Raw genomic sequence first — 22,944 nt, forward strand, 5'->3', positions numbered from 1 at the left:
GAACAGACTGCTGGGGAGGCTCAGTCCTGGACCCTGTGGAGGTGGAGACTGGCTGGGCTGGAGAGTGGTGGACGGGCTGTCATCATCTATTTTCTCGTGGACGTTTTTTCACTTTCTACACCCTTTCCTACTTTTGTTTTCTTGATTGCTGCTGTGACTCCTGAATTTCCCCTCAGGGATAAATAAAGTATTTTCTATTCTATTCTATTCTATTCACAACAGGTCCACCTAACAGCATCTTTAAATATCTGAAATAAGGGGGCACTTAATACCCCCTCTTTAAAGTATTACAAATCTGACATTATAATCATTTACCTCAAGTCCCTCACAAATCCCACCTGAAATTTCAGTCTTACTACCAACAACTCAAGAAAATCATCCTCACCTCAGAACCATCACATTTAGGGATGCACGATATAGGATTTTTGCCGATATCTGATATGCTGATATATCGAAACCCCTTTTGGCCGATACCGATACCGGTAATCACAAGTTTGTTTGTTTTTTTCACTGTAAAGAAAGCTAAGTCTATCCTGTACTGGAATTTATATGTTACTCTTATTGTGACGGTCTTATTTGTTTAAGAAACACACATAAAACAAGACGAAAAACATTTGATTTTACCATAAATAAGAAATGTATTATTTTTTCAAACTCAAGACATTCAGTATTGAAATACAGAAAAATAATTTCTTTAGATCACATGAACTTTAAATGTACAATGCATTTTTAAACATAACCAATTTTCATTTGATTATTTTAGAGCTACTGTAACAACCTGGTGACAGACACAGAGCTCTGCAGTGCAAATAAATGAAGTGCTACATTTGATTTAAGGAGCTTATTTTTCAGATGGAAAATAATAATAATGCTAACTGAATAGCATCTTATCGGCTGGGCATATCGGCAGAAATGTTCATATCATATCTGCCGATACCGATAAACGTGTTTTTAAGCTTTTATCAGCCGATACCGATATTGTGCCGATAATATTGTGCATCCCTAATCACATTGGTTATCATCCTCTGCCCCAGAAACACTTATCTATGCTTTAATCACACCTGAACTCTGCTGCACGCCTCTAAATCCCCAGTTCCAGTCACTGTAGCCACCCTGTCATTCAACACCTTCATTGGTTCTCTGTCCTCTGCCAAACCCAATTAAAAATCCTTCTCCTCACCCACAAAACCCTCCACCACCAGGCCCCTTCCTACCTCGCCAACCTCTCCCACACCCCATCCTGTAATCTGAGTCTCACAAATCTTAATTTCCTGTTGCCACCTCACAGAACCAAGCACTGAAGCTGGAGCCTTCTCTGCGACCGCCTCTGGATCCCACTCCCCTAACACAGTCATAAGCTCAGACAGGCGTTTCCATGTGTCACTGAGCTGCTGTTGTTTTATTTACTTAGGTTCTTGTAAAGTCCAAATAGAATTTTGAAACGCATCTTATAAAATAACTGAATTATTATTCAATCTAAATGTAATAACAAAGGTAATCACTGCTTATTTAATTTCTCTGAGTGTGTCTTTTCTTCACTAAAGTGTGTTACAAGAGACGGCCTGGTCATAAGGGAGGCAATGCAGCAGTTTTTGCACACGTGTCCTCGTACTGGGTGGAATTATTCTCTAATCCAAACTAGGTAAAAAAGTAACCTGTTTACTTAAATGTCTCTTGCAGATATATTGTATTTTCATGTTGGTGTAATAAGTTTTTTGTTAACAGTGCATTTTCTTACAGTTTTAAATTCTAAAAAGTTTAGTTTCACAGTTACTGGAAGAGTTTCCCAACAATGGAAAATGAACAATATTAACTTTTATATTATTACAATAACTTTACTGCGTCTGCACGGGCTGTGGTCTGAAAAAAGCTTTGGGGCTAAGTAAATGCCTGACTCTCTGTGCTTAGTGCCACTGGGTTGTGTTTGAGCACGTCAGATATTGTATACGTGTGATGAAAATAAGATCCTTCACACGCCTGGCATTTAGAAAATATGACTGCAACATTATTTTAGAGCCTTCAAAGGAAGGAGAGAGATGTTTCCTGAAGCGATGGAAAGGTTAGTACCTTTTTTAATGAAACAACAACAGCCAGAAAAAAGATGAAACATGACCAGATTTTCTCTTTGGACTGGTGAGCTTCAATCAGCTTCATGCTCAATAACTCTAAATGTCACATTTACACAATACATGCTGCTGCTGGTTTGGGAGTAGTTCTCAGTGTGAGTGATGAACACCTCAATAACAGCTGGAGCTTTCACTTGAACAGAGTGACAAGAGCTGGAAGCACAGCCTGAAAAATAAAGTCCATGACTGTGTTACTGCTTTGAAAAATAAAGAAATAAATATGATCATAATAAAAATAATAACAATAAATTGGCTCAAGGACAAAACATTTCTGATGTTTTAGGATAGAGGAAAGCCAATTTCACAAACGGCACTGCCAGTTTCCTACTACACCTGGAGGGCAGATGGTCTAAAAATAAGACGAAATGAGGGACATGTAAGTGGCATCATCTCCCAAACTATTTAGGATCTGGCATCAGGAGAATAACCCTGACGAAGGCAGATGTTATGATACGAAACATGTCTTGAGCTCAGAGCCAAGAACATTATAAATCTTTGTTATAAAGAAACATGAGGAGATTATTGGCAGTTGTAAATTAAATAATCAAAATTAATCTAAAATAAAACACCCCCCCCCTCCCCCCAAATTTTTACTTTTTGAATTTCAAAATACAACTACAGAAAGGTTGTAAACCAGAGCAGTATTTTTGATGCTCTACAGCAGTTGTCCCCCCTCCCACCCGTGTGTGAAAAGGCAACCTTTCCCAAGAAAACTCTGATTCAGGATTTTCAGCTTACAGTTTTACTGAAGAACTGAACACACAAAGAAATGAACATTACTCTCCAACACCAGATTCATATTTAATACACTCAACATGGTGTAAATCTCCTTATTTACCGAAAACCATACAGAAAAATAGTGCTAGCTTGATGGTAGCGTATATCGGAAAGTGCATTGCTGTGCTAGAAGTTAACTTCTACACTTCGGTTTTCAAACAAAATTTTAACTTTCATCACAGAAACGGATCAGTTACTCTTTGTAAACAACACTGAAAACTTAGTCAACACACTAGCATTTATAGATGTTTCCAAACGTGGCGATAGAGGAAAAAGTATGCTTAGGCTCAGGGCTGATGACAGCATAACCATGACAAGCTCAATGCTGTAAACAACTCAAATCATTGCTATTACCACTTCAAGACACTAGATGGCCTACCTCAGTCAATAACATATAATAAAACAGTACATCACCATCATGTGACATGCTACTTTGACTTATTTGTATCTATTTACATCCAGAGATGATATTTGTTTACTTTTAAACTCAAATGAATGTTGGCACAGAAAACCTTTAAAGCTACTTTTAGTACAGAGAAAATTCACAGGAGGAACTGAAAGAGGAATCCATAAAGAAGCAGATCAATAAGCAGAATTGATAAGGGCACTGGTATCAATAAAATCTTTTCAATACTTGTCCCCAGTCATATCACGATTATAACTCGATTAAGTGTGCAATACTAACTCAAACACATTCAAGTGTGTCAACACACTGTTGAAGATGCTATGAGGAGGATCTGTTTTAGCTGGACTGCCTCGCCACCCCCTGGCCTGGAGTCTCAACACACCGTCGTAAATTACTTTTAGTGAGGTGTGTGTTAGTTCTGGAATCAAATGGAGATCTTATCAAGACAAATTTTCTTTGTTAAAGACAACTTTTTACTGGTTACAACCCACCAAGGTAAGGGACTTATCAGTAAGTTATGTTGCACTACGGTTTGAAACATGATGTCAAACAAATGTTGTAGCAGCTGACTGTATGTAGTGCTATCGGCAGCCCGGTGCTCTGACATATCTGAAGGCTAACGTGACAACAAGTGAACACTGTCAGTTTGTAAGTAGTTTAGTAGCTGACTATATTTAGCTCAGCTTTCAGCCCCATGCTCTAAGTCATGTCTGGAATGTTTAACGTTAGTGAATCCTGGTTATGCCCTGCCAGTCATCTACCAATCAGAGCTAACGTAACCTCACTCTTCATTTTATTGATAGACTTTCAAGTTTGAACAGACCACTGCAGAATAACTGCTGACTATGGGTTGGAATCAACATTAGCACAAACAGTTTAGCTCCTGTGTTAGCCTTTAGCTCGTGCTCTATCTCTCTCCTGTTTATCTTTCTCCTGCTCTTCTGTCCTTTTTCTGTCTAACAGTTAGGCTCCAGTGTCCACCATCACTACAAAATGAATCACAGAAATCGTTTTCAGCAGAGAAAAACACAGATCTCTCCTCTCTCTACTAAACTTCATCAGCTGGCGTGGTGTTGTTATAGAGACTTAAACGTGCCATAAATCAAAGAAGTTGAATTTTGAAATAGCCTGTAACCTGTAATATTGGTGCTGATAATCTCATTCTAAAGTGTGGATTATGATCAGGCATATATCTAGAAGGGAAACTTTTTCAGGATCACTTAAAAACTCCTCACAGCCCCTTAAACGAATAAATAGAAGTCGTTTTTCACAATAAGGTGTTGGAGCCATAATTAAGTTTTGTTTTCTTCTTGGTTTCTTTTGTTTGTGGTGCAACTTTTGGTTCTGCCACTAGGTGGTGTTTGAGATTTAAAAGCCTGAGTTAATGAGCCAGGTGTGTGTGTGGAATGAGGACATACAGTTTTTCAACTTAAATGTAGAGTCTTCCAATAAGACTACATTTTCCGGTGTGCGGGGAAGAACTTCTCAGACGCACGTTAAAGTAGTAACGGAAATCGAAACTGAAAAAACCAATACCATTGTCCTTTTAGCTCGTTTATTGTTTATCCAAAAAGAAAGAAAAAAAAACAATGATCCACGTTAAACAAATAACTAAAACGTTTACCCTCCGTTACAACCAGCGTGGTTGAAAAACTGTATGTCCTCATTCCACACACACACCTGGCTCATTAACTCAGGCTTTTAAATCTCAAACACCACCTAGTGGCAGAACCAAAAGTTGCACCACAAACAAAAGAAACCAAGAAGAAAACAAAACTTAATTATGGCTCCAACATAAGGTAACCCCACCTTCTTTTTAAGGACAATGAGAAAGTCTTTGGTCCAACCATCCTGGCTCTGACAGAATCATAAAAGGCCTGACCCTGCCGCTGACATATTGTACCATCCCCAGATTAATAATAGAAACATTTCCTCCCACAGTCCACGCTGTGTCTAATGAGCACAAACAGGATATGTGATCTTTGTAGATATGTCCTGATTCTGCCATGACGGCCGTGTAGGAAGGACAAACTGTTCAGGACCGGAGATATCGCCTTTAGGGTGACTTTTATTTCCTGTAGAGAAAGGCTGAACAATCACATCTTTCCTTTCTCCATTTATAGTTTTTATTCTATTTTCCTTTGAATGAGTTTTCAGAGGCTCTGCGATGCTGAAATGAATCTCTTCACACACAGAGGGAAGTCTGTGGCACAGCAGTTCTCTCACTGAGCTGTTGCTTGCAGCTATACACTTACTCAATGTCAGAATTCAATTAAGTTAATAATTGGTCAGGCTGTTTGCATCTCATCATCAGAGCATGACCGATCAAACTGACATACAGATCATTCAATTAAAACTCACTGAAATTGACAATCTTTTTCAAGGAGCTACAAACTGAGTTCAGTCAAAGGACTAAAGCTACAGCAGGCAAAGTTATCTCTGTGGTCAAAACTCACATTTTAAAGGGGACATATCATGCTGATCCCTGATTTAATACTTACATATAAAATAATAAATTTAAAAACAAGACCTTTCACCCCCTGAATTTTCAAAATATGAGATATTGTATTTTTTCTGATATCCTAGAACGAGATTTGATGCCTCTGAAAATAGGTCATTGACATTTGGCCGCAAGATTTCGACCGTCGTGACGCCACGAGGATCCTTTCTTTTTATTTGAGTAATCTGATAAAGCAGCTCCTCCTCTGTGATGTCAGTTAGTCACACAACTGCCACCGAGGGATACACCCACCAATAGCCAACTGACTGAGTGCTGGATGCAGGGACTCTGCTCTGCTGAGCAGCTCGGCTTTACATGGTGAATTAGCAGTTGAAACACTGTAGTTTTAGCAGACGTCGTAATACTTGTGAGACTGTGATATTTGCATGCTTGTTCTGACATGCACTGTGAACCTGGACCACAATAATGCTGCGGTAATAACATAGTGACGACCTGACGATAGAGGCGATCTTTGGACTACACTTTCAGCATGATGGATAAAACAGACAGAGAAAAGTGAAGGAGCAGGATGGAGCCCTGTTATAGAAATAGTTAATTGGTGAAGTCTGCCTATATTTCCACATATAAACTATACATGTTACAGTACCGCTTTGACTCACCACACTGAAGCGTCCTGAGATGATCTGTGTCCAGGTGGATTTTCTTCCTCCTGAGCTGCAGAACCGTCCGGGTCTGACTCGGGGTCCAATACAAAAGGACGTATCCTATACTCTGCCATTTTATTAGTGCTATCAATGCCTTACGGTGAAGTTTTGGCAAACAGCAAACTCGCTCGGTCTGCTCCATTCAATGTGGTGATTTTGTAAATACTGCCATGCTGCAAAAACCGCCCCCTGGCCCTACCCCCTCCGCCCCTCTGATAGAACTGACCAATCAGAGCACAAAGGGCTGTGACGTTGCGAGGTTACTGGAGGTCATTCTCCAAACGGAGTGTTTCAACGAGATCTTCAGAATGGCCTACAATGAGGATATTGAGAACGCTATTGTGGGGCAATGAAGGAACTAAATGACTTGTACTGAGGGCAGAAATGCTTTACAGGCATCCTAGTCTGGCATAGTGAAAAGGAGAAACAAGCATGATATGTCCCCTTTAAACACCGCACAGCACCAACAATATCAAATTGAAATGTTCTTTTTTAAATAAACGTGTTTCTGACCACATGAGAAGCCGCTGGGCTGAACAATCACCTGCTGAGAGGCCCTTAGCGGATCTCAAGGATCTGCTCTTGCTGTTATAATAGCAGAACTCAGACTCCATCAAATGGTGTAATCCAAGCAGCAGCTGCAGAGCTCCCAGACAAAAGCAATCATCTCCCTCATCAGAGGAACAGAAAAAGAAATGTAAAATCAAGGAAAGTACACCTGATAAGGAGGAATCTGAACAACAGCAACATCACAGAATCTCTGAGGTTTATCTTCAAGTGTCACAGCTGTGTGGGGATCATTATGTAAAAGATGTGTTTGTTTACATTCACGCAAAAATAAACGAAGACAGCAACAGCAAACTAAGGAATGGGCCCTGCATGCTGGAGATCTGTTAGTTAAAAACAAATATTAAAAAAGGGGAACTGCAACACAACGCCAGATGGGGTGGGAAAAGAAAATCAAGTCAAACTAGTGTGAGGATTTTTTGTTTATTAATTTTTAAACTGCAATTTTTTGAAAAAAAAAAACAAAACTTTTTAAATCATTATTGAAATCCTTCATTTTAATCTGTATATGAGCTGGAAAAAAAGTTACTGCATTACTGGATTTCTCCAGCAGAGGGCAAAATATTTTTCTTCAATGTGAAGTCAGATCTCCTGAATAAATCCTAATACTGACTCACTGACTCATTTTTGGGAAGTTATCGCTCCGGATATAGTCTGTTGACATCATCATGATTTAATTTTTTTCACAAAGTCCTGTGTTAAAAATCACAAAATTGGAAATTTCAAAGAATTGCTATTTAAAATAAATTGGCACCCCAAAAATTGTAAAAGAATTAAATCGTATATTTTCCCAGTCCTACGACAACACCAGTAGAGTGCAGTAAGACCACCACGAAGTGATACCAGAGAAGGTAAAGAAAGACTGAAAGCGTTTTCTGTAGCACTGCAGTTAGCCTGTTAGCATGGAGGATATTCAGCCTGTGGTTTTGATCGTGCTGTACTTCACTACAGATGGATCCACTGACACAGAGTAGACAGGAGCCGGAAGCTGTTACAAAAAGCCTGAAACAGCTTCAACTGTTGAAACAGCAAACCGCTCTGCCGCTTAAAGCATAAAGAGAGCGAGATGGAGCCGTGTTTCAGCTCTAAAAACAAACCCTGACGGCTTTCACCCCTATGAATCCTCGCCCCCCACTACAAATCAAACTAATTTATTTTAGATCACAACAGAAGTAATTTAAATTTAACTCTCTTAGATCAAAATTATACCCTGTTTTAGTATTTAACAGATCAAATAGCATTGTGTTATTTATTTTATTTACAAGACAAGATGTCATTTCCGTCTTTTCATGGTCGCGCGTTCACAACTCTCCTTTGCTCTCCTTAACTCGCATGGCAGAGTTTTGCCCCAATGCAAACACAGACACACAAACACATGAGTGAACACACAGACACACACACGTAATCTGTAAAGTGGACGGCCAGGAAAACTATATCACAACTATCAAATTAAACACAGGACAAAAACCTAGGCCTTTTTTTTTTTGGTGCCCCCAGGGCCATTTCTGATAGATAGTAATGCTCCTTCACCCCACTCCACAGCCACCAAACCCTCTTCTGAACTGGATATCCACTGACACGCTCAGCTGAAGCTCTCCAGTTGGATCTGTGATCCACAAAAAAAAAAAAAAACGTCCAAGACACCTTGCACACAGAAGTTCACAGTACGAGCCAATCATCAAGAAGTGACAACGGTTTTGTGGTTCTTTCCCTACCTGAGAAAAGGAAAAAAAACACACTGGGTCCATCCACGTCTAAAAATGACACAAGTGCAAGTTTTTGCACAGAGACACACACACAAACACAGGTGTTCATCTAAACAAAGCTCGAAATTACTCGATTTTTCAGGTAGCCTATGGCGTCTGAATAGTCAAACAACCTTGGAAGTGAGCTGGACAGCTGAAAAAAAAAAAAAGGAAAATAATAATGATGGACTAATTTTCAGGTTGAGTGTGGAAACACTATCAACATAACATGGGATCAAATTTCTTTTCAATGTGTGTCAATTTCAGACAAAAAAATAAAAGGACACTGTGCAAAGGCCTTAACACCAGGAGCTGACAGAGAAACACTCACACCATCAGGCTCAAAGACCGTTGTTCAGGAGCTACTAAACCAAGTCCATCACAGCCGGGGGGTCAGCTTATTGTGGACAAAGGAAGGGGAAAATAAAATCACTGTGGATGCTCCACTTATCAGAAATGTTCAGCTTGCAGGCCCCACCTTCAAAGTTCCTGGACTTCTTGCCCTGAGGCAGGGTCATTTTTAGGGACAAATTTGTTACCCGAGATCTAAATCTTGAGTCTCCAGAACAAGAGCACCTAACCCTTCACTATTTAAACCCTGCTCTCTCTTCACACTGTGAATGTGACATTCATTGAGCGCTAACGCTCCTTTCCCAGAGTTCATAGCAATTGATGCATATAGGAGGAAGTCCATCAACAGACATTAGTTTCTGGATGGGTTTCAAAACATCCCAAAGCCACCATCATGAAAATGAGTGTTTGCAATGAAATTCACAGTTTCTTTGATTTGGACCCTAACATGGTGCGACCCATTAACACTCTGCCTGAACAGCATGTGAGTGACAGGTTTTAACTGTCACAGCATGACAACAAACACTCGCCTTTCACACTGCATCTGTGAGTGTTCAATCAGGTTATGTCCAAATAAACCAAGCTGCTGGATTTTAATGCAATACAAAGATTTTTTAAAGTTTATCTAGTTAATAAAACAAACTAAAGCTCTGTTCAGCAACACCTTCTTTCTTAACACTCACAGCACCCTTACATTCCCCACCAGCCAGCTGCTACTTTTATCAAATTTTTGTTGTGAAACCTTGAGGCATCATCTCTCTGAATCTGAACTTTGAGAGATAACAACAACTCTTACATGGCAATGAGATTTATAATAAAACAGGGCTTTGTATATAAAAAAACCTGCTACAAGTCAGACTCTCCTACAAGAAGCTGTTTCTTGGTGATTTTGGTGAATCTTACATGATGCCTCAAACACATAAACACTTAGGGCTCTAACTTCGTGGTGCAGCGCAGGGGGCGCAAGCCTGGCGCAGTGCTAATTTTGTGCAGCGCACCACAGTGCGCTGCCAATTTGACAATTTGGTAGACCGTCTGGTCTACCAAATTAGAGCCCTTAGTGAGTGGTGGTAATGACCCCTCACTCTTCTTACCTCTTTGTCCATGCTTTCAAGATCCTCCTTGCACAGCGTGTATAGAGGCATCGTTTCAGACATGCTCGGCTGGCGTTTTCGCCGTGACGGTCCTGGCTGCTCATCGTCTTGGGTTGGTCCAGCCGCGTCGTCTTGTAGACTCGGTGAAGTTCCTCTGGTGTGAGATAAGACAAACAGGATTCAAACACAGGTCATGTAAACTACTGTACAACTACAAGCCCTTTTGGTTTGGTCTTAGGATGCCCCAATTCAATCAGATGAAAAAGTCCTCTGTGAGATTCTAAAAACAGGGAAAAAAGACCAAACGATTCACTGGGAACTTTTTTTGTTCTTCTCTGTTTGGCTCTGGTGAGGTCTGCAGTGATGTTACTTTACTTTTTTTGGTGTGTGAGATCCTCATGTAACCATGGTCAAATTGTTTACAGACGAGGTCAACGGTTAGCAGCCTGCAGCATATCAATGCTAACTGGTGCTAGGTCCAATGTTTCCTCCGAGCTAGGTGAAGAAGGCAAGGACGATGTGCTGGTGCTGCGGTGTGAGCCAAGAGGTGACGACACTGACCTGTCCTTCCATCCATTGTTATTGGGAACGTAAGATCTATCTCCAATAAGATGGACGAGCTAGCCATGCCAACCCAGCAACAGAGGGAATACCACAAGGCAGAGTAGCATCATGCTATTCACAGACATGGCTAACAGAGCTAACACCAGACACCAACGCCACACTGGAAGAACTTCACCTGCTGTGAGCAGACAGGATCCAGGAGACGGAGACTGAACAGACTGCTGAAGAAGCTCAGTCCTGGACCCTGTGGAGGTGGAGACTGGCTGAACTGGATAATGATAGACGAGCTGTCATCTCTAATGGACTTTTTTTTCCTGGTTCACACTTATTATATTTTTCCATTTACATATAATTTATTCTTTTTGCACTGTACATTTTCTTGTATCATTGCTGTGACTCAAAATATGCCTCTGGGGACTAAGGAAGTACGTTCTATTCTATTCTATTAACAACAGCCTGAATATCATTATTAATGGTCATCATCCCCCTCATTAAAATAATCTAATCAGTAGATCCTGAGGTGTTCATGGAAAAGCTTTGTTCTTAAAGCTGATCAAATGTTATCTTGAACCGCCACAGGGGGCACTACAGAGGAGAAGAGTGGAGCTAATTACAAAGAGGAACTTTAATTAGCAGAGAGCGACGAGCAGAGAAGAACAATGGCAAGTTGACTTGTAACTCCTGGGGTTAGTTTTCACCATGGACTCCATCAGACATCAACAATACAGAGTAATAAGAGATCCTCCGTGGAAAGGGCTGGTTGACTGGTCAGTATGTTTATTTTTGAAAACATATTCTGATTTAACAATAATCCTCATGTTAGTTCGTGGGAGACTGAACTTTTTAAGCTTAATCATCATTTTTTCATAAAACAAGAAAATGAGCCGCTGTTAAGCTGGAGGTGAAAAAGTGCAGGTTAGAGTCTGTGTTTGGATAATTAGACCTGCTAACACTTCCCTTGGATTAAAAGAAGAAATAAACATATGTGATGTTTGACTTAATTGGGAAGAGGAAGTTTTCCCACTTCCTCTTGGCAGTGCTTAATTAAAAAGATCTCCTTTGATGATTAAATCCAAGTTTATGCAACACCCTGAAAACACCACACTGTCTCTAATCCACCAATTATGTGCTCAATTTCATGCTCATGCTGAATAATTAGTGTCACCATTTTTTTTTCAATAAATGCATTCCAGCCATTGTGAGTAGCCTGTGTGAAGGAAGCTGAAGTCATTTCCCCTGGGATGTGGGAACAGTCTCTGTTAAGCTTTCCACTGACAAGCTTACCTATGAGGTGAACACTGACGCAGATACACACACGTACAGAAACCCATCATTAGCATGTGTGACTGATGAATGAATGACAACTGAAGGTCAGAGCAGACCTGAAGAACTGTGTGAGCTTTAATGTCTCTATGCAATATTACTTCTCCAAAGCTGAAAACGAAAACAGTTTAACACCTGTTCAAGTTAAAGAAATTTTAGACCCAAAAACTCAAAATGACCCTTTAACTGTTTACTTAGTGACCACACATTCAGATGAAAATCTGCTCTTTTGTTAATTTATTTAAAAAAAAATCTTAAACTCAGAGAAAGTTGTTTGTGTTTCATTTTGGACTTAATGGCAGTGACTGTGCTGTCTTTGTTTAAAATAATCTGACACTATAAATTTTGTGTATCAAAAGTACTTGTGGTATCGGTACTCGTGGTATCAGTACTTGGTATCTGTAAGTACTCAAAAAGGAGGACTCGTACTGGTCTGAATAAAAGTGGTATTAAAGTGATACTCTGGGATGGAACAAGTTGGGTCCTATCACAAGGTTTAGGGCAGAAATTACCCCTACAGCAGTGTTTTTGTGCAGCAGAAGCCCAGAGCGCTCACACCAAACACCCCCTCCCTGCTCCTCTGCCGGTTTCCTCTGCACTCAAACGGGGCCATATTTTACTTGACCAAAAACACATATAAACGGACTCCCACCGAAAAATCTGATATCGGTCCGCATTCCTGCTTTATTTAGAGAATTTCCAGCGTGTTACTTTCACACAAAAACACCGCTAAATAAGGCTCTAGTTCTCATCGTGTTGTAAAACGGCGCTACCTCCGCTGCAGGGCCACAGCTGGCTACGAGGCGCTCGCTGCTTAGTGTATCAGTCTGCACGCGGCGTGCCAGAAATAAACAAACGCAGGTAGTCTGCCAAGATGAAGAGACACGATGAGAACTAGAGCCTTATTTAGCGGTGTTTTTGTGTGAAAGTAACGCGCTGAAAATTCTCTAAATAAAGCGTGAATGCAGACCGATATCACAGTTTTTCGGTGGGAGTCCGTTTATTTGTGTTTTTGGTCAAGTAAAATATGGCCCCGTCTGAGTGCAGAGGAAACCGGCAGAGGAGCAGGGAGGGGGTGTTTGGTGTAAGCGCCCTGGGCTTCTGCTGCACAAAAACACTGCTGTAGGGGTAATTTCTGCCCTAAACCTTGTGATAGGAACCAACTTGTTCCATCCCCGAGTATCACTTTAAACATCTCTTAAGATAGCCTGAGACTTTGAAAGCTTCTCTGAGTTTAATTTATGTAAACTGACTGTGGTATCACACCACACTAAGAACTGTTGTAGTTTCGTCATGGTTGAAGCACTCCCCTTTCCCATGTGCTGTAAATCTTTTTTTTATTAGGAGCGTGTGTGGGGCCCTCACTTATCAAATATGCATACAACCAAAGTATGAGTGTACACTCATATCCACGGACAGACCAGCATTTATCAATCTAAACGTGAGCGTAGGGTAGGCTCAAAATCCCACGCCAGGTCTGAGTTTGTGTATGCAAGTTTCATGTCATAGGGGAGCCCGGTGTAGGGAGGAAACCTTTTCAGGGCCTATACCAATTACTATATGTGCAAGTCTTTGAGTTTTGGTGTAAAAGTCATTTATGTGCTGATCTGCTGAGGTGGTTTTATTTCCAATCTCACACTGCACCCCCCCTACAGGAGCATAGTTAGGTATTTGTTTTTTTCTTTTTCCCTCTCCCCCTTCTTGAATTGTTTTTTATGGACAATAAAATGGGTGTTCCACACTGGGCCCCTTGGCTGGCCCACAGTTCTCCTGCTCCTGTCCTGTCCCCACGATATAGCCTATGTCATTGTCGTTTCTTGGACGTGATGAAACTGAAATGTGATTTCCCCTCAGGGATTACAACAGGGTTCCTACAGCTCAAGGCAAGTTAAATTTAAGACTTTTTAAGACTTTTTTTTAATGACGTTGGAAATCAAATTTAAAAACAAGTCGACAATGAACCACAATTGAAACAAACAAAACTAACAAACAAAAACACCACATGAATTACCTGGGTTAGAGGCAATTTTAACCCACTGTTAATTTTAAATAAAACATCACTTTTTTTCCTTTTTTTAACCCAATTTTTTACAACTTTATACCTATTTTGACCCCATTCATCTTTTTTGGCCACAGTCACAACCATTTTTGGAATTTTACATGGTTTTTGAAATTCAATTTCAAATTTAATTCTCAATTTTGCTGCCATAATCAATTTTCCTAAGCCACTTTTGAATTTTTTGCCAATTTTTGCTTACTTTTTTTCTCTTTCCAGGCACCCTAGGTAGAACCAAGACATGCATCTGCTTTAAAAGTTCCTGGTGCAACCACATCACCATTTTGTTAGTTACACTATTGTGATTACTCAATGTTGCCACGAGAGTAAACCAGGTAATGATTTAGAAAAATAGATAAATGTTACTTAATATTTTTTTTTACTTCAAACGAACACAAATCTTACCAATGTGTTCAAATTTTTAAGACTTTTGAAATTTGGATTTAAGACTTTTTAATGCCAATTCAGGCCTTATTTTTAGAATTATGAATTCAATGCCTTTTTAAGACCTTTCAAGGATCGGCTGGAACCCTGTACAAAAAGATATTTGAATATAAATCATTACTTGTCAGGGAGACCTATAACTGATATTTGGAGCAGATATTTATTGCAGTAAAGGTGAAAATGTTGACGTCAATATTTTGAATAATTCAAACTCTGACAGTTAACTAAGTTCAAATGCATTTAAGCATATGTTTATTAAACAGCTCCTAGGCTCTGCAGCACGTCTTAAAAAGTTAAATGAAAATAATTTAAAAAAAAACTGGGACTGGGATGTTTATTACAATTTCAGGAACCTTTTCTCCTCTCTGCAGTTTGTGTAAGCACTGTGCATGCACAGCTATGACTGCTGATTGGCTGTTACACAAGCCATGGCTATGCTTGTAACCAATCAGATGGTGGTGTGGGTGGGACAATGCTGGGGAGAGAGTAGTGACTGCAGACAGAGGTGCAGCTGTAGCAGAGGAAGAAATAACACGACACTCTGGTCTACTCGCGCAGAATTGTGTGTTCAGGAAATTGCTCTTACATTAAAAATAAACCCAAAGTTTTATGTTTGACTCTGAACTTTGTGTAGCCTCATCAGACTCAGTTTTATTAATATAAATCCATTATCAACAGTCTCAGGATAAGTCTCCTTCAACTGCAAAAAGAAAAGCCGCTTCTCAGAACCTGGTTTCCCATCATGCATTATTCTACTGTGTTTCTTTAGTACTCTCACCTGAGACAGGGCTGCTCTCTTTGTTCAGAGAGCAACACAGACCCCGACGCCTGGAGGTAGAGCGAAGGCCGTGGCGCCTGAGGGCCCTTGCGGATCAGCTTCCCGGTGACTGGATCATAGGTTCGGATCTCAGGGGCAGGAGGTGGAGGTCTGTGTTGGACTGCGGAGGGCTGGAAGAGAGTCTTCTGCAAGGAGCCCAGGTGGTCAGAGAAAGCTGCTGGACTGTTGCTCCTACGACAGGAAAGAGATGGAGCTCAGTCGTCGTCACTAAAGGTTTCATTTTCTGTGGTTAGGAGTCATCATGGAATGGTTTGTGCTGATACAACAATCTCTTAGTCCTGACAGACTACTTCCTCTCACAGAAACTGAGGTTAAAACGAACAGATGACTGCTTTACCTTGGCGTTCTGGAGTAGTCCTCCTTCAGAGGGTAGAGCTGCTCCTCCACCCTCTCCCAGCGCTCCAGACAGCTCCACAGCCAGTCAGGGTTGACAACATGGAGGTGCTTGCAGCCTTGGGCCTGACGAACCTTTTCAGTACCTGCAGATCAGAAACAGAGGAGGAGTTGAAGAGACTTTGAGGTGACGAATCGAAAGCTATCAGGAAATAAACCCACAGTGGAAATGTAGAATAACTGGGATCAATGATTGGACAATGGGTCAGATCATTCACTGGTCAATCTTTGTGTCCTGAAGTTATTGAAGTCCCAGCCCTTTCATTTTTCACTCATTAGTTTCCTGTAACGTCCTGTTTTGTTCAGTCAAACCCTCAGGGAGGAGTGTTCCTGCTTGAATAAAAGTATTGATGTTTAACACAAAGACTGTTGAAGCTCATTAACCCACAACGCTTGTTTGCAAATTGACTATCACTGTGAAAGCACACATCCTATCAGTCACTGTGTAGTTCCCTGTTCAAGATTAGTGGAGTGAACATGTTTGATTTTATTTCATCACTGTTCCCACAGACCAAAGACCCAGGACTCAGCAGCTTCAGGACCCAAGCTTTAAGCTAAGCTATAAAATACATGCTAACTCTTCAGGCTGTAACTGTTTGGGTTCAGATATGAATCATTTTTTTTTTTTTAAGTCAGTATAAAGAACCTTTTTACCTATTCCACCAAGATTTAAACACATTGCTTTACTTACAAACTTAAAAGGGTATATGTACACACAACAAGAAGCTGCACCTGCTGGCCCATTACTTAGACTTGTGTAGGTCTGCCAAGCCTACTTGTTTACAGAGAGGGTATTGTGTATTTCTTAGGCTTTATTTTTGTACCTCTGGTGCCCCCATAGCAGGTTTCAGGCCCATTTATCCTGTGTGTCTATTACATTGGCATTGCTGTTAACCAATCCATCCACCAGAGGGGGGCAGCCCAGAGTTAAAAGTTTATGACAAAAACAAACATGGCCACTGTGGAGGAGGTGTTGATAATGGACCTTTTGCATAAAAGACAAAAACAGAGGGAGAAATCCCACACCAACTTGCCAAGCTTTGCTCCAAAAAGTTCCTCTATAGTTATTTCCTTTGTGTCTCACTAAAGCTATAAGGTTATAATACCAACACTGCCCTCACTGATTTCTGTCGGTACTGCTCTGTTTAGCCCGTATCCGTACACTTTATGGAAACACCCTCTCATTGGACTCCTCCCTCTCCACCAACCTGACTCTGTCTGATTCGCCAGCCCACGAGGTAGCAATGGAAATACCTTGGTGTTTGAGGCCCCGACCCTCTGACATGTCATGAAGCATTTGGAGGTCTTGATGTGATGAAGATCTGATAAGGATCTTGTGAAGGTCTCATTAAGATCTTGTGCTGTCTTCAGAACAGACCATTTAAAGCAGTTTACAGAAAGATTTTATATCCACTTCATCTCCATGTTTCAATTTGAGAAAGCAGAATACCCCCTCTTTGACAAAATGTGTCACCATGTGGGTCACACATGCTTTTGCCCTAGATGAGCTGGTTGGTTTTGAGCTGGTTGGTTTGGAGCAGTTAGTCCCCCCTTTGTGTACCCAACTGTACTTCAGACATTAAGCAAACGCTTTCAGAAGACTGCTTCTGAATCCAGCTGTGTTGTAAAAAAAAGCAACGTATCATAATATATTTTTTTCACACTGGTTAGTAGGCTAAACAGGTTTCATCTTCATGATAAATCTCTATTGTTGGTAAACCTTTGAAAGTGTTGATGACTACGGGGAGTATGATGTTAAAACGGGGTAAACAGATTAACACAGTTTGCTACGGTGGCCGGTAGGTGTCAGGCAATTTGCAAAAGCCACAACACAAATGCAAAAGCAAAAACAGGAATAAAAGTGCAGCCACAACAGATGTTAACAGGACAGTTATTCCAACAGACACAGAAAAGTTGCGAAAGTAAGTAAATGACCGTTTTCTATTCTACCTTCAGCTATGGTAAATATACCAGTAATGCTAACGTTATTGATTCATAAAGCTAAATAATAAATGACATATTTTTCCGGTCATCAAAAAATATATGTACCATGAAGGACATCACCAGGTGAGACCCCTACAGAGCTTTATTATCATAGATAAAGCTGACAAAGAAATTAATAATTTACTTACTTTTACAACTTTTCTGTGTCCGTTTGGGATACTAACCTTTTTAACTTCTGTTGTAGCTGTATTTCCGTTGTGTTGTGGCTTTTGCATTTGTATTGAAGCTTTTGCATATAAACTGTAGTTTTTGCATTTGTGTTTTTGCATTTGTGTTGCGACTTTTACATTTTTGTTGTAGCTCTAGCATTTGTGTTGTTCCTTTTGCATTTGTGTTGTTCCTTTAGCATTCCTGTTGTGGCTTTTGCAAGTTGCCTGTCACCCACTGGCCATGGTAGTTTTCAGTCTCCTGAGTAATAACTGTTTTGCTGTTAGTGTAGTGCTTTGGGTGATATGTGTTTGTAAATTACAAAGTTAATACAGCTCTTTTATAAGTCTGGAAATCTACTACTGACATAACTCAAACCTATGAGCACTTGCACCTGCTGTCATGAAGACGTGACTATTACCAAGGAGTGTTTGTTTTGAAGCAAATGTTTGGAGAGCAGATCTTTTAACTCTACTTTTCTTTGTTGAAGAAAACCCAGGATGCAAAGTGAGGGGGCAGTGTATTAATTCATTGTTTGAAATGTGACAACAAGCTAACTTTGTCGGCCGGTGTTGTTATAGAGACTTAGTCCCTTAAATCAAAAATAACCTATATTGGTGCTGATAATCTCATTTTGTGAATTATGATCAGGCATATATCTAGAAGGAAAACTTTTTCAAGATCACTTACAAACTCCTCACAGGGACTCTGAACTGACATAATAATTCAAAAACAAATTATTCAACTCACTAAACTTGTGATGGTTAATAGTAGAAATAAAAAATGTCAATTCTAACAGTTCCCCTGCCCTGTGGGACTGTTTCTGTCTTACCCAGGTCTGAGATAAGCAGCTATCCAATGCTGCTCTCAATCGGGAGAAAACAGACTCTTTCTTTGCCTGCTTTCAGAAAACAAACCAGAACGTTTCAATAAAAACTTGAGTGCTCCTTTACTGCTCTTCAGCCTGAAAAGTCATTCAGAAGCTCAGTGGAGCAGTAGTGGTAGCAGTGGTGGAGTATAATGCTGGTTTGTTGTAAACGGTTGATGTGCAGAGTTTAACACAAGTCTGCTGACAGCAGTGACACCTGAGGTCAGTCATGTAGTCAGAGTGTGTTTTAAATGCTGGTGTGTTCATCATACACAACATGAGCTCATGAGGACCACAGGTCAGACCAATCAAGTCCATAACATATCTCAGCATTGACAGATTTTTGTCTCAAACAAAACAGGAATCCATAAAATTCATTTGTCATCAGCTCTTGTTTTTCACGTGTCAGGAGGAGAAAAATAAAACAGGCTTCAGCACCCGTGTGCTCCTCAAAGGCCAGAACGCAGCGAACCGTGTTTCTGTCAATCAGCTGAGTCTGATAACAAAAACAGGCTGATTCAAGAGGTTGTCAGGGTCGTATCTATATGCAGTCAGACTGACTCATCATCCCCTCAGAAGACTTCCTCCTTTCATTACCAAAAGCTGGGAACAGTGATGTTTTTAACTGTCACACAGAGAAACTTTGAAATGCAGATGTCTTGGTCCACAACTAGTTGGTTTAAGCCTGGCTCACACTACAGGATTCTCGCCCCGATTTAACCCCGATACGGTCCTCCCGACAATCGGGAAGAAATCTGAATCTTTAGCCCCACGATCGTCTCACAGACTCGTCGGAGCCACCCCGATAATTTTCAAACAAAAGGCACCGCTGCAGACAGCTCCGCTTCTCTCTCCTCCTGTCCCACCAGTGCGCTAAAAACCTCAGATCAAACAACTGAGCTCATGTGGTGCATCACTCTCTCTGGTCAAATAATCTTGGTGAAATCCTGTAGTGTGTGCTGGTCAGTATTTTCAAATCTTGTAGTTAGTGCGTGCTTAAGATTTAAGAGAAGATGATCTGTGAAGATTCTCCTTATGTGTGAGATACAGCATGATTTCAGAATCTTATAAGATTTTTTAAATCCTGTAGTGTGAGCCGGGCTTTATAAAGCACTCTAAGGGGCTCACCCTGAGCCTGGCGGATGGCCCCATGGGGGCAGCTATCGAGCAGGTGGCCCAGGTTTTCAACCCAACCTGCAGACTCTTTGTCACTACCAACTCTTGCCTTGTTTCCAGAGGTTAATGCTGGGGACAGCCATGAGCCTGCATGCAACTTTTCTCTGGTCTTTCTGTTTGGAAACATTTGCCTGTTGGCATTTTTAATTTAGAGTTTACATTTTAGAGTTTTCAGTGCTGCTTACAGAGAGTAACTGTGATATGTTTTGTGATAACAGTTGAAATTTTGTATATCAAAAAAAATGAAGTTATATCGATATATGCTAATCACTAGCATATCAATGCAATTTCCCATATATGTTAGCATAAAGCTAGCACTAGGTTTTCTATATAGATTTTGGCATGCTCTGCCCACTTCACTTCTGTAATGTTGCCTGGCACTTCAAATTATTTACTGTTTTAAGAGAAATTGAGAGTATACTGGAGATTAATCAGTAACTTCACTTCAGCTAAGGATGATTGTTTTGAAAAGGGCTATAGTCTGCTGATTTTATCAGTTGGCCTTTAAATTCAGTCAGGCCCTAATCTAAACCCTACATTTGATTGGAAATGGCACCAAAACAGTTTCAAGTGTTTTAAAAAAGTTAAGACAGGAACAAAAAACACTGAAAAGGTTGTGCAATGCTATAAAAACTACTGTAATAAGTAAAAATGTGAGTTATGTCCACCCTGCAGTATTTACGTTTCATCAGCTGTTGAACAGCTTTTTTGAATTTAAATACAGTTTTTAATCAAATATACACCCTCTAGTTTTACTATTTCTGCATGTTTAAGCTCTACTTACAGCCTGATTATGATCCATCAATGCCAAATGTGAAGTCTTGTATTTTCCCTGGTCTTGAGATCTTCTTCAGGGGTGTATTTTCCATATTGAAGACTTATTTGTATTCCCTACCTTAAGTATTTCTCTATTCTAACTTTGGCAGTACATTGTCGTATTCCCCTGTCTCTTGCTGTGAGCTGCTGTAACAAAAGAATTCACCCCAATGGGGGATTGATAAAGAATATCTTATCCTAAAAAGTCACACTCCAGAGTCTCTCCCGAGGAAAGATGGGAAGAGACACTGCACAGAGCAAACAGATCAATGATTGGAGGGAAAAGTTTCTCAGCGGATCATCACAAAGAGTTTAGGTAATTCATCTGCACGACATCATCAGAAGATTCAGAGAAATTAGAAAAGCTTTGGACAAAAAGGAAGAAGCTGAAAACCAACACTGGGTGACTGAGATCTGAGGGACCTCAGACATGACTCTGTAGTGGAAATCACTGCATGGACACCAAATCAACTTCAAAAACTCTGACTCAGAAACACAGGTTGACAAAACACACCATACAAATGGACAACATCAAAAACATGATCCAGAAAATTTCCTCTCTGGGCCCAAGTCTTTCTACGATTTCCAAGACTTTCACCAGACGCTTCACATGTGACTGCAATACAACGACAAACTACTATCTGCATAAATCACAAAAGTGAGACTTAACAGAAGAACAGTAGTTCAACATCTCATCACTTTTCACTTTTTCTGTCAAACCAGGGTTTGGGTGTCTTGGTTACTGAGAATAAAGGTTGTAAATTAATCTTGAAGATGCAGTAGTTTTAGATTCAGTCACTTTGATCTTTGATCTCTAAGATTATTGGATGACTTTGGTTATAACAACACATTTTATTGGATGGATATTTAATGGGGCCTTTCAGGGCACTCAAGGACACCCAACAATATAAGATACGAACCAAAGTTAAAATATATAAGTACAAAACAATGGAAAAAAAACATTACAATATATTTTATTGTATGATATTAATCACTGTTATTTGGTCATACTTAAGACGAGACTTGAGCCTAGTTTATACTCCTGTGTCAAAAGGACAGCCTACCCTACGCCGTCTGTGTAGTTCTTTGTTAATGCAGAAGCCTGCACATGTAGATCGACGTGCATCACCTCACAACCACACATCAAAAAGACCTGAACAGCAAGCCTTGTGATTGGTCCTCTGGGCAGCATCGTGTTTCCTGTAGTCTAAGCATTTCTTGAATCAACGTACATTTATCTCCTCTGACACAGTGAAAAAGAAAGCCGAAAGATTTGTCAACTTATAAAGGACTGACATTTAAACAAGCCTTCCGTGACCCTTATGGATCCTCGCATCATTAGCCAGCGATTGATTGCATTTGTTACAAACTTTCAGCCTTTTTAATTAAAACATAATGTCAAATCATCACTCCATACCAGGGATACGCCTGAATCCAGATGTGTACTCAGAAAAGTACAGATAATGGGATGTACACAGCCTCTTTCTGACTCTAATACACTCATTATTAGCAGGAAGTAGAAAAAAACAACACTTTTTTAATGAGCTTAACTGATGTAGGTGTCTCCTGAATTCTGCCCATCCACTGAGGCTTTCAGTTTGTCCTCACTGCAAAATAAATATGTGGCTAAACATGATAGTTGTATTCACTTAAAGAGGTCATAGTTTAAGTAATTTCACATGATTAGATTATTAGACAATCCCCAGGTACTGGACACTCTGTCTCTTCACACAGGTCACAATCCAAACCAAAGTCTATCTGGTAACATTCCACTGAGCTACATCTGAACTGAGCATAGGCTGCTGGTCTAAAGCTAAAGCTCAGCACATTCAGCAGAAACTCAACAACTCTTCCAGCTGACGTCTTGAAATGAATGTGAAAATTAGGGGTTCAACAGTACAGCTAACCCATAGCTCGGTCTGTACCTTGGTTTTGGTGCATGTTTTGTGCAGAGAGAACAACTATTTTCTCCCAGAATGAGCTCGTTATTTTGCTTGTCAGCAAAAACTTTATTTTGCAGTGAACAAATTCCGGTCATGGTGGTGTACTGAATAATGCTACACTTTCTTTCAAATTAAATTTCT

The 22,944-nt window shown here is 40.2% G+C and overlaps 1 protein-coding gene across 1 annotated transcript in view; it reads right to left on the reverse strand.

Moving 5' to 3' along the window:
* ctdp1 (CTD (carboxy-terminal domain, RNA polymerase II, polypeptide A) phosphatase, subunit 1) overlaps window positions 1-22,944 on the reverse strand; it is a 121,326-nt gene that overhangs the window by 71,672 nt on the left and 26,710 nt on the right. The window contains exons 9-11 of the mRNA XM_074687114.1: window positions 15,794-15,935; window positions 15,397-15,627; window positions 10,232-10,385 (exon numbers count right to left, since the gene is read on the reverse strand). Coding sequence (XP_074543215.1) covers window positions 10,232-10,385; window positions 15,397-15,627; window positions 15,794-15,935 — 527 coding nt within the window. The remainder of the gene's footprint in view (window positions 1-10,231; window positions 10,386-15,396; window positions 15,628-15,793; window positions 15,936-22,944) is intronic.

This window comes from Halichoeres trimaculatus, unplaced genomic scaffold (assembly GCF_033239565.1).
Source record: "Halichoeres trimaculatus isolate MK-OKI-2021-1 unplaced genomic scaffold, fHalTri1.1 fHalTri1_scaffold_14, whole genome shotgun sequence".
NCBI classification, from domain to species: Eukaryota; Metazoa; Chordata; class Actinopteri; order Labriformes; family Labridae; genus Halichoeres; species Halichoeres trimaculatus.